The 12,495-nt window shown below is 44.8% G+C and overlaps 1 protein-coding gene across 5 annotated transcripts in view; it reads left to right on the top strand.

The window, feature by feature from the left end:
* The window catches only part of ncoa2 (nuclear receptor coactivator 2), a 51,629-nt gene extending 42,086 nt beyond the window's left edge, over positions 1–9,543 (top strand). For 4 of the 5 annotated variants that reach the window (XM_041961466.1, XM_041961468.1, XM_041961469.1 and 1 more), the window contains 11 exons: positions 2,219–2,417; positions 2,620–2,826; positions 3,649–3,852; positions 4,720–4,849; positions 5,075–5,249; positions 5,350–5,646; positions 6,124–6,201; positions 6,369–6,837; positions 7,725–7,902; positions 8,044–8,248; positions 9,468–9,543. In XM_041961466.1, the coding sequence (XP_041817400.1) occupies positions 2,219–2,417; positions 2,620–2,826; positions 3,649–3,852; positions 4,720–4,849; positions 5,075–5,249; positions 5,350–5,646; positions 6,124–6,201; positions 6,369–6,837; positions 7,725–7,902; positions 8,044–8,248; positions 9,468–9,479 (2,154 nt within the window). In that variant the 3' untranslated portion in view covers positions 9,480–9,543. The remainder of the gene's footprint in view (positions 1–2,218; positions 2,418–2,619; positions 2,827–3,648; positions 3,853–4,719; positions 4,850–5,074; positions 5,250–5,349; positions 5,647–6,123; positions 6,202–6,368; positions 6,838–7,724; positions 7,903–8,043; positions 8,249–9,467) is intronic. The other variant, XM_041961470.1, reaches the window with a different exon arrangement.
* The last annotated feature ends 2,952 nt before the right edge of the window (positions 9,544–12,495 follow it).

Here is a 12,495-nt window from a genome sequence, read left to right as displayed (position 1 = left end):
CATGCCCTCCATAATAATTAAAACTTTCTCCCTTACAGACTGTGATTGGTTTAAGTTGAGTTCCAGGTGCATTCAGGTTAAATGGTAAAAATAATCATTTGGCAGCGCCTTGTCACCAACCTGCTGTGAGACAGTCGGCCTCTGCTGTTCGTAAGCATGCAACTGTATGGAGTCCCCTTTGTATCAAACATGCTCTAAATCTGCGACACATTTAATGAAAGTGTTGCATCTGTCGGACCACATAAAGTCCAGTTTTAGTTTCACAATTTTTTTTCAATTACTTGTCTGTTGGGTGTAAGAGCAGAGTGCCTGAGGAGAAAAACATCAAGGATTTTGAAATATGCACATGTATCCTGAAAAAAACTGCATCTTGTGTTGTACAGGACGTGTCCTTAGCTGCTCCTCCACTGCAAGCGCCGCTCTCGTGTGAAGAACTTAAGTAATGACCTTGCAAATGGGATGTGGCTTGAAACTAAATATTTGATAATGGTCCTTTGGCCTAACAAATCTTTGCAGTTTCAGCCAAATACAGTATACCAGCCTGAGGTGCAGAACCAACACACACGGATTGCATTACATGCACTGACATGCGTTGAAAGAAGACAGTAACTGGGATTGATAGAAATAGGACCCATTAAGGGTAAAAGCAACTGGAGAAGACGAGAGAATAGAAAGTGGGAGGAGAGAGAATTGGAGAGGAGGAGGAGGAAAAGAGCAAACTGAGAGCAGCGTACAGGAGCATTACATCATTCCTGACCTCATTAGGGCTTTTCTCTCTCCCACCACCACCACCACCACCCCACCCCTCACTCTGCTACTCTCTCTGGCTCTCCCACATATCCTGTATGCTTGTTGGCTGCTTAGAGTGATCAGCGCTGTGTTGCTATCTGTCTGCTGTTAATGTTTTTATAACATATCCTCGAAGCTGGAGGATCCAAAAAGTCTTGCATACAGGCTTTAGTCCTTGGCCACTTGAGAGAAGCATTCCTTGTGATTATAAGTAGCCTTTATGTGCCTAACAGACACATGTAATTGTCTAGAACACTGAAGTACAACATGGAAACAGTGGCTGGTGTGCTGTTTTCCTGCTCTACAGTGTGTCACGATCAGAAGCCGTCAGTGATTCCAAGTGTGCTGCACTCTCGTGGCCAGTTCCAGCCAGTGCATCTTATTTACCTTAAGTCCCTCAGGCCTCTCAAGGAAGCACTGTGGTCACCTGTGTTGCTCCTGTTCGATTCTGACTTAAATCAGCATTTTTTTGTCTGTCAGTAAAATGAAATCCAGTACAGTAATGCTGCAGTTATTGTTGCCTTTTGTGAAGTTAACAGCATTCTACTTTCCTGTGAAATCGTGTCTTACTGGTGTTGTAATGGACTGCATTATTCAGGTGTTCATGTTATTTTGTCCACCCCCTGCGGGTCATAGAGAGGAAGTGTCCTGAATTAAAAAAAGCAGCTTCCAAGAAATTCATGTTTCATAGTTTGAGCAGTTCTTCCTCTCAGCAAGTGAAGCCAGAGCCCGGCATGGCCTTGTCTTTGTTTAAGATAGTTGTGTGAAAAACTAAACAAAAACTGTCGAGATAGTCCAAAGCCCAGCTGTGTAAGAGAATGCAGCCTTGGGCAGGCTCAGTCCAGCTGTTTGCAGTAGGGGGGCACGGAGCTATTCCAAATTTGGCACCAACCAAACTCCTGCCGCCTCGTGCTGCTCTCCCATGTTACTCAGCAGAAAGCAGATTGAGTAGCCTCATCTTTTCTGCCTTTGCTGCGTTTTTTTTCACTCGATGAGGACAAACGGTGATGCTCAGATTGATACAGCATTTTTTTTGAACGTGTGCGTGAAAAATTGTGAATTTTGAAAAGGGGAGCAGATGCAGTTGTGTGTTTTGAAAACACCAGCCGGTAAGCGAGGAGGAGTACGTGTCTGAAAAGCTAAGTCAAAGTGAAGTGTGGCCTAGATTTGATGGAAAGTGGTCCATTTTTTCTCGGGGTTACTGCTGTATTATAAACAAAGCCAAGCCTACTGTTCCCATCTCACAGACAAAGACTCCTCATGCAAGACACGGTTTGCTCCGGTTTGCGAAATGTGCACGCCTGTCACATGTGTATTTTTATGTTTGTGTGTCTACAGGTGAAGCAACAATTGCTTTCTAAATAGAGTCTAAAGTGGTTCATTTGTTTCTTTTTTTTTCATCACACTTTCCCTTTTCCTCTCTCTCCAGTCGTCAGAGCTGGACGACATCCTGAACGACCTGCAGAATGCTCAGCCGCAGCTCTTCTGTGAGCCGCGGCCCGTCTCTTTGCCCAGCCCCATGGACAAACAGAACATCATCAATGACATCCTGCAGATGTCGGAGACCAATCCTGCAATGGCGCCGCAGCAGCCGCACAGGGGCATCGGGACCGGCATGGGCCCAACGAGTGAGTGCCACATTTACGTAGGCTGGGAAAGAGTGCACAGCCAGGTTTCCCCCTCAAAGGAGACCACAATATATTAAGATTATTAAGAATAGTCCCACCATGAAGTCCTGAGGTTTCAAATATGTAGCTATGAAACTGAACAATTTTATTGACTTTTCCGTTGTTGTACATTTGGCTAAAACTCATTTATTCCTGCCGTCAGACTTCGGAGGTGTCCGACCAAGCCAGCCAGGCAGGGGTCTGCCTGTCAGGAGCGTGTCTCTGGACATGAATGTGTCCCCTCAGCAGCCCTCACTACAGTACCCCATAAGGGCCACAAGCCCATACACTCTCATACAGCAACAACAGCAGCAAGGCATGGTGGGAAGTCACGGCATGATTGCTAACCAGGCCGGTATGGTCAGCACAGGTGGGTGTGACAGTTATGCTTTTTTGGTCACTATTTGTCATGTTATTGTCTGAATGTGAGTGCTGTTACTGTCATTGCTCAGTGTAAGCTGATTAAAAAAGACAATGAAACATTGCACCAGTGTCTGTTTAGACAATGATGCAAGCGTCGACCAGCCCACAGAGTGACAGACTTTTTTCTAGGTGTTGTCTCGACATCATTTTATAAGATTAATACACTTCCTTCGTGGGATTGTGTAAGCACCAGGTGTAGGAGACATAGAGTAACCACATAACCACACAAAAGCTTGGTATAAATCATGTTATCCATGAAGCTATCAGACACATTAATACAAGAGCTGCAAAATATCTTATTCTTTTAACAGTAAAAGCATCAATGAGAGTTGAGTTCATTTTAACTTGGTTGTTTAATTCAGCTCACTATTAAATGTAAATCTCCTTTGAAACATCTTTAAACTCATTGGTTTATCTCACAGTGGTAAAGCCGGTTGATGAAGCGCAATGACATGCTTTTGCATGGTTTTTGTTAACACATGTTGCTTCTTTCTGAGGAAAGACCTTTTTCCCTTATTCAGCCTGTGACATGTCATGTCATGGCACGGTGACTCACTTCCTGTGACAGGAAGTATTTAGTCACCCACACTGGCACAATGTTTCTCTCACTGTCACTCCCACATATTAGCAGCCCTCAAACATCCCCCAGTTCTACATAGATTGCTTTTCCCCTGGTATCACACCATTCATGGGGGACAGAGGACTTCCACTGAGGTCTGTATTGAGATTTCGCCATTTCTCATCTCCCTGTGTGTGCTCGCTCCTCTAGGACTGATGGCACCAGGTGGTCTACGGCCAGGCATGCAGCAACAGGAGGGCTGGGTGGGTTCAGCCTCCGCCCCTCCTCTAGGAGCCTCGGGCCCTGGGCAGCAAGGTGCAATGCAGGCCAGGATGGGGCCTAACAGTGCTCCCATGAGACCCAACAGCCAGCCAGGGCCCCGACAGATGCTCCAGTCCCCAATGATGGCCAATGGTGAGAGCTCAGTGTACCTAAAAATACAGGTTACATAGCGTTTCAAATACATGATTGGATGATAGATTCAAGATTGACAAATAAGCCCCTGCTAAAGCATTTTAAGACAAAAACTTGATTAAAGTGTTTGAGTTTTATAGTAAGGTTCTCATTTACTGCATTGCACATAAAGTTGGGACACTGTAAAATGTAAATAAAAACAGAATGCAGTCAAGTTGTTTTTACCAACAATGGTTTTACAAAGTGTTCCTGAGCTCATGTAGTAACATCCTTTATACAGTCATGAGTTCACAAAGTGGTGCACCTCACTAAATCCTTGCTTATGAACGACTGAGCCTTTCCAGGATGCCTCTTTCATACCCAGTCATGATCCTATCATCTGTTACTAATGAACCTGTTTACCTGTGGAATGATCCAAACAGGTGTTTTTGGAGCTTTCCACAGCTTTCCCAGTCTTTTGTTGCTCCTGTCCCAACTTGTTTGAAACATGTTGCTGCATCAAATTCAGAATAAGCAGATATTTACAAAAATCAATGAAGCTGATAAGGTCAAGCATTAAATACACTGTATATGTCAAAAAAGATTACCACATTCTGTTTTAATCTGTTTTACACACTGTCCCAACTTTATTTTTATCAGGGTTGTTTTATTGCAGTCAGTGTTAGGTTTCCACCAAGTGGCTGATTGTGGTACTGCACTCAAGTATGAATGCTGTATGAGGGCTGTGTGCTGATCTTGCTGGGTTTAAGAGAATATTTACAATCGTCTAGGTTACTAGATTGTTTTCCTCATAATAACAAAAATTACAGAATGGACTGTGGGCATAGTCTACTACCCTGCCTTAAATCTGTTTTTCTACCTGTTTAGCCCAACCTGATATGGATATTGGCATGGCCGGACACCATTTCTCCCAGCAACAGGCTCCACCCAACCAGACTGCCCCCTGGCCAGACAGCATGATGCCCATCGACCAGACAGCTTTTGTAAACCAGGCCAGGTAAGATACTTGCTTGCAAATTACTTTAGCATGTTATTAATAATGCAAAAAAATCTTAGTGGCCTCACTATTAAAGATTAAGGTTTAACTTCTTATTTTAGCTTAATTATCTTAGCATTTTTGATGTAGTTAGGTTGTTGGTCTTAGAGTTTATTATGGTTTACACTGGACATTTTCTCATTGAGAAAGTAAATGAAGTACCTTCTCTGCCTGCTCTCCGCCCAGGCCGGTGCATGCACCACCACAGGATGATTTGCTGTGTAGTACGGGGCTCGGCTCTGGTGATGGCAATGCAGTAGACGAGGGGGCTCTGATGTCCCAGTTGTACACCGCGCTCAAAGACTTTGATGGCCTGGAGGAGATTGATCGTGCACTGGGGATCCCTGCTCTGGTAGAACAGGTGAGATCCACCCTTCCAAACCTACGTTACCTGCATTAATGCACATGTATTATTGTTAGTTGCTTTTTTAAAATACCGTTTCTGTACCTGCCTGTTTCAGAGCCAATCACTGGAGCCAGAGCAGTTCCCCCAAGACCCCTCCATGATGATAGACCAAAAGCCCCCCATGTACACCCAGCAATTTGGTCCCCCACCATCCCACATGGCCCAAAGGGGCTACCCCGGTGCTGCCATGCAAGAGCAAGGCTTCCACCCCATGTCTGGCCAGATGGGTCCACGGCCGGGTTACTCCATGATGAGGATGCAGGCCCGGCCCGGACTCAGGCCCACCGGGGTCGTCCCCAACCAGCCCAACACGCTACGACTGCAGCTCCAGCACCGGCTACAGTCGCAGCAGGTACGTGTGTATCTAATGTCCCGACATTCGTAGAAGACGTACTGTCCATTGATTCTTTAATCTGTGTGATGCAACCGCGCCGTTTGATCAGTGGCCGTGCGACTGGACTCGCAGACAGGAGTTGCGTAATTATCCTTGAGGCTGACATTTTGGCAGCTTCTCTGTGCACACAAGGAATAGTTGGGGCATTTAGATCAACCTGCCACCTGCTGGTCTTTCATGACATTTACTGGAATAATATTCGTTAGGTTGCGCTGTAGTTCTTCACAGAAAGGGTGAGTCATATCCAGCCATGTCATCATTATTTTCATGAAATCTGTAATATCATTTCATATTGTCTCATGTAGGATACTTATTGCGCTGATAGTTTATTGTTTGTGTGTCTCAAACATTTGCAGGAATTAAGGATTAAAGATCTTTCACTTCATTAAAAGCGGGTGTTTGTGTAACCTCTTCTTCTGTTTCTTGTCCCACCAGAACCGTCAACCAATGATGACTCAGATGAGTAGTGTGTCAAATGTGAACCTACCTCTTCGGGCCAATGCTCCAAACCAGGTAGATCACTGCCTTACATCACATAATCTGTCTGCACAGGCATGTGTTGTTGATTTGCAGTAGATTAAGGATTTTAATTCCAGCGTTTGTTATGTTGTAGGTTTACTAAATGTGCGTCTATGACACCTTTTCTTTTTTGTGTTCCTCTATTCTCTTACCACTTCCAGGGGACCATCAATGCTCAGATGTTGGCACAGCGTCAGCGGGAGCTGCTGAGTAACCACTTGAGACAGAGGCAGCAGCAGCAGCAGGCCCAGCAGGTCCAGCAGCAACGGAGCATGGCCATGAGGGCCCAGGGTCTCAACCTGCCTCCCAACATGGCTGCCGGAGGCATGAGTAACCCCCGGATCCCCCAGGCCAACCCCCAGCAGTTCCCCTACCCGCCCAGCTACGGTACCAGTACAGGCCTGGCCTCGCCACCTCCCTCTACCAGCCCCTTCTCCTCCCCTCTCTCCCCCAGCCTGCCCTCTCTCCCCCCCAACCCCCAGCTCCACCTGCATGGCACCTCCTCCTCTTCCTCCACCTCCTCCTCCTCCTCACAGATGATGATGGGAAACACAAACATGATGGGCGGACAGTACGGGGCCGTACTCAGCCCCCAAATGCAGCACAGTGCCTTTCAGTTTCCCAACTCAGGTACTGCTCCCACACCCCAGCCTACCACACACTTCATTCTGCAACCTGTGTGTGTGCGCGCGCGTGTGTGTGCGTGTGTGCGCGCCATGTGTTGATGTAACTCTAGTTGCACAGCATCACATGCTTTTTAGTAGCGGCAATCATCAGATTTGTATTATATTATGCACTGATCAGCTGCCTCCAAATGATCCAAATCATACTAAGCCATATTTTACTCCTCAATCTGATAACATATGAGTTGTTGTCAAGAAGTGTGACAGTATACTCTCATTGTTCTGTGCACTGTCCAAAATGGTGTCCTGGATGTACACTCATGCTCCACCAGAGGGCGCCACGAGCACAATAATCAAATCTTAGCTGCAACACATTGACCCCTGGCTCTTAGTTGATTGTGAGCAGGCAGAGCAATAATCAAGGCTGTGCCTGTCAGTCTTAACAGTGTGGTTTGTAATCTGGACATAATCTGATAATATCATGTAATACTGATTTGTATAATGACATGTTTGATTTATCCTCCACTCCTTAATCTGATTCTGGCCCATGGGTTCGTACAGAGCAATAGCTTCCACTAGACATTACTCCTCTCTTTCCCTTTTCTCCTAAGTCATCTCCTTATTCCCTTTCTTCCTAGTTCCTTGCCTGCTTTACATGCATGTAGGAAGTAGTGACTGCCTGTCAATAATCCTGAATGCAGACTGGAATGGGCAGTCTTCAGTTAGTTGTCATGCTTGCTCAGTCGCTCATTCTGTGCCGAAACGTTGGCTTTTATGTGGCATGATTGTGTGAATTAGGCGGGATGCTGACATTTAGTCCACTCAGTACATTGGCTTGTAGCGGAATCTCAGCAGGTCCAGTCTGGTTGACCTGTCTTGATGCGTCCACCTCAGGTATGAGCCAGCAGGCAGACGGAGGCTTTGGAGGTCCCGGCACACCACAGAGCCCCCTGCTCTCTCCACGCATGGCCCACACACAGTCCCCAATGATGCAGCAAGGCCAAGGAAACGCTGCTTTCCAGGGCTCCCCTGACATGAACGGCTGGCCGCAGGGCAACATGGGAGGCAACAGGTAAAGATGGATAGAACTTACTCTGATTTACATGCATTTAGTGTGACTTACTCGTTCCAGGGATGTCAGTAAAATCAGTCAAATGTCTGAGCTCACATATCTGGATCAGCTTTTTTTGTGCTTGTCCTCCCCTCTCTCCAGTATGTTCTCACAGCAGCAGGCGTCACCGCAGTTCACCCAGCAGAATAACAGCAACATGTACAACGGCAATGGCATGAACCTCAACAACGTCTCCATGGCCACCAACATGGCAACCAGCAGCATGGGCCAGATGGCCGGACAGATGAGCGTCACGTCCATGGCCTCAGGGCCCTCACCCGGCTTGCCCTCCATGGGGCAAGAACAGGTAAATACCAGGCCAATCCTCACACATCCGTCCTCTAAATGGGCCAAAAATCAAGACACTTTTGGAACTGGTAGGAGCAGGAAGTACTCAGACTTTAGCCGTTTCAAGCATTTCTCATTTGGACATCATTTAGCATGGCCAGACCATATCAGAGGTTTTGGAGTGGCCCAGTAACATCCTCAGGGTGTCCCTTTACTTATATGAATATAAGTCAGACATCTTCAGGGTTTAAGCCCTCTAGAGGTTAACAAACTGGAGTTTTACACAGTAATCGGGGGACCAAGAAAAACTAAAAGGCTTGTCTGTCTTCCTCACCACTCCAGGCTGTTTATGTGCGTCTTTGTCTTATCGTAAGACTCTAAGTGTTTGGGTACACTTATTGAACTGCCGTGCTAGTGAATAATTTACTCCGTAGTTTACGTAACTCCTCCAGCCGGAGTTCTGATGCTTCACTTGAACTTAGAGGACAGTGATGTAATTAGCAGCGGGCACTTTAGAGCCAGACCATTTAGACGGTGTAGACGTTACTGTATGATGTGCAAAGGCCGCTCATCTGGACTTAGGACTAATCAGCTGGTTTGCTTAACATGGAGAACTTGGCTCCTTATGGCAGAGATCTGTCAGACTCTCTACAAACATAAAACCGAATAAAATTAGATTTGGCAAGATGAGAAGTCAGACTTTCGCTTGGGTAATGGGGTAAAGTTACAAATATTTTCACTTTGTCAGCACTCCGATTCTGGTGATTATTTAATGTCAACCAAATTAATCCCTCTTCCTTTGTCTCCCTCGTATTGTTAGCTTGGTATGTGCAATGCACTGTTGTTGTCCATGATGCTTTTAAGCCCAATAAAGGGCCATGAATATTTAACCAAGGTGCTGCTGTTTGATTGTCTGCACTTCAGACTGTTGTAACACACCAGTATATCTGTCACTTGATTTATCCTCCTTCCAGGATTAGAGAATTACATTGGCACTTAGATAATTTCAATTATTTACCGTTTGGCCATTAGTGCAGGCTTTTGTGATTTACTGACTTGTTTTGGGCTGGATGGTGTGTTCCAACATGGTTTCTAATTGTTTATAGTCTTTGCACATGTGGCTGATTTACTCCAAGCAAGTTCAAGTTCTGCAAGCTGACTGACCCATTCTGCTGCTGCATCGTGTATTTATTAAATGCTTTTAGAGTTGTGACTCACCATGTGTTGTTTCCCTGCAGAAATACTGTTGACCCTCATGGAGTTCTTAACCTGAACCTCAGTGATCAGCTGGTGCAAGGAGCACGTCGGCCCCTTTAAAAATTGTACAAACATGTAACCAACCGACTGCCCCTTGGACCGGCCGGGCCGTGCCCTGACCCCGTCTCCCCAGCCCAGGTTTGCCGGTCTGTCCCAGCTGGGCCTCTTCAGCTGCCCCGGAGGAGCCCGGCCCCTGATCAGACACCGGAGTGTGAACAGGGCTGGGGAAGGATTGTGGATCTCTGTACAACATGCCTAACCCTCCTGGAGGAGAGCCTTGTGATGAGCCAGTCTGTCTGCCTGTCCAGCTGCATTCACCGTAGTGTGACTTACTGTAGGCCACCTGGTGGGGGACACTGACCTAAGGGGGCAGCAGTGGGTGGGATCCCTTGTTCTGATGAATGTATTCCTCTCAGTGGACAGCGGCCATTTACAATCTCATCTCAAAACATGACGTACACTGATTTTTCTTTTATGTCCTACCTTTCTCCCACATTTGTGACATTTCCACATAGTTCCAGAATGGCAGCGAGGACTCCAAGTTATGTTCAGATTTATGGATGGAGCTCAGACACTTAGCCGGTTTTGCCTTTTTGCTGTTCTTTATTTTATTCTCATTTTAGTTGTTTTTTGTTTTTGTTTTTTTCTTCTGAGAATTAAGATGTAGAATGAAGATATGGTTGAAAAAACTGATCTTGAAAAACACTGCAGAAGAATGGTTTGAGTGGAATGGCGATTTGTATGATTAGACTAATTTAGTCAAGAGGTTTATATAGTGTATTAAATTAAGTTTTATTTTTCTGTATAGATTCATTTTAATTATTGTAGATGATTCTTTATCCTAGTAGCAACAAGAAAAAATATTTGTAAAAGTGTGAAAGCGGCACTTTTTTTTATAATTTTAACAGTAATGGTTGTATTCTTTCTGAGAAGATTCTTCTATTAACCTGAATAATGGATTATGCTTTGGTCCAGTAGTTTCAGAAGATGTCAAAATCATATATGGTTTAAAAATGAAATACAGAGATTGTACATAACAATAAGTAAAACATTTTCTTTCCTATTTATTTTATTCCTTAGGGTTTGGTTCCCCGTCTGGTCAGAACTGCCTCTTGAAGCAGAGCGGGGTTTGTTTGTTGTTTGTTGTTTTTTTTTTTTCTTTTTATCTTTTTTTGTGTTTGGGAAGTGGAGTGGGAGCCTTCGCGTTCTGATGTTCTGGTACGATGCAGACAGGGGTGGGGGCGGGAGGTAGGGAAGGGTTGTAAGGGGGTGTGCTGTGTATACAGTGTACAGATTATCGCTTGCTTCTCTGCCTTTAGCATAGAACACCACAAAAAACAAAAAGGAAGAAAAAAAAAAAAAGAACACAACAACTTCAACACAGCCATACAATAACTCAAAAAATAACAGAAGTGTGCTTTCTATGTTGTCTGGAGTGAAAAATGCTTCATACAAGCTGCTAGGTGCAAACTGTTCCGGTGTGATGTAAACAAGCAATAACGATTACTTGATAAACTCTTGGGGTTTTTTTGTGTTTTTGTTTTTGTAATTTTTGTACAGTTTCCTGAATAAAAAGGACACATTTTTGCTCCACGTTTGGATGCAGTATTAAACACAGTTTTTTATTGCAGTTTGTACCAAGAAAGTCTACATCCACACGCAGCGTTCCTGTTAGATTATGCAGCATGGGCTGAGGCCTGGAGAGGGAGGTAGTTTGTGGTCCCCTTGTCGACACACGCCCTCTCTGCCTCCAGCCACTCTTCTATAGCAGAGGTCAGAGTTAAGACTGCACGGTTCATGAGACCTGCTCTGACAGACACTTAGCCATATTTTATGACCTCAGGCAGTTCGTTCAACTATAAAGTGTTCGGTAATGACGTGCTGTTCTTGTGCCCCTGTAGGGGTTTGGGTTTGACCTTCACAAGATCTAAAGCGAGTCATCTTCTCTAACCTCAAAAGTACATTTTCCTCAAAAAGAACTTTTTATATCAGCTGTTTTAACCCAGGACAGACTTGGAGCAAGCCAAATAATCCTCACCTTTCAATTGGATTTCTGAATTCTACCAGCTTTTATTTTCATAGTGAGAGACGGCCTGTTGGTCGGCACGCTTCGAGGCCCACAGAAAAGAAGAAATTCACGATGATGTCACTTAACAGGGTCTGATGTAGATGTTGCAGCATAAGACAGGAAGAGAATCATTCTGAATGTATTGTCATTGAAGGCCTAAGGTTGACAACATGGTGTTGGACAGTCACACCGTGCTCTTCTCAGCATTTAGGTAGGAAGTTGCCCGTTGTTGCGTTTTCTTTCTTTTTCTTTTTTTTATTTATTGAAGTTCTCCATGAAATTTGAACCTGTAGCAAGTCACCCTGGGGACAAAGGAAGTCTGCGTTAATGTTTTGGTTGTCATCGCTGCAGACACCCTGCAGTTGTTTTGCTGCAGGCCTCCAGGAGATCACACTTTTTTAACAAATGCTGTTTTGATTGTATCATACAGTCGTGCAGAATAAGCCTTTTTGAGCCATTTAAACGAATGATTCACAGCCCTTTGCAAATTTCCAAAGATTGTCAACATTTTGAAAAAGATTTAAAGCCATGTGGTAGCAATGCATTTTTTAGCATTTATAATGAGGACAGGTGCAAATAAATGATTTTGCCCCTTACAAATATCCAGGCTTTGGACCCACTAAACAAAAATCTTTTCTTTTCCTCTCTTTAACTTATGGTTTTGAAGAACTTTAAATGCCCTTTTGTATTGTCTGCCAATTTCTTAGAGCTAAGATGCAACCTTGAAATGCTAAAAACCCTAGCATAATGCCTTAGATTTCGTCCGTTCTCGTTCTTGTACATTACACCGCTGTCTGTATAAATTTGTATAATGACTTGTGTACAATATTGAATGGGTGCATCATTGCTCACCTCTGCGCAGATGCTGGAGACTCGGTCACAGCTGACCTGCCCCTCATCATCGCTCTCTGTTCTGTGTGGGGTTGAAGACTCTGTTACTT

The sequence above is a fragment of the Chelmon rostratus genome, chromosome 20 (genome assembly GCF_017976325.1).
Source record: "Chelmon rostratus isolate fCheRos1 chromosome 20, fCheRos1.pri, whole genome shotgun sequence".
Taxonomy (NCBI): Eukaryota; Metazoa; Chordata; class Actinopteri; order Chaetodontiformes; family Chaetodontidae; genus Chelmon; species Chelmon rostratus.
This window is presented reverse-complemented; position numbering and strand designations above follow the sequence as displayed.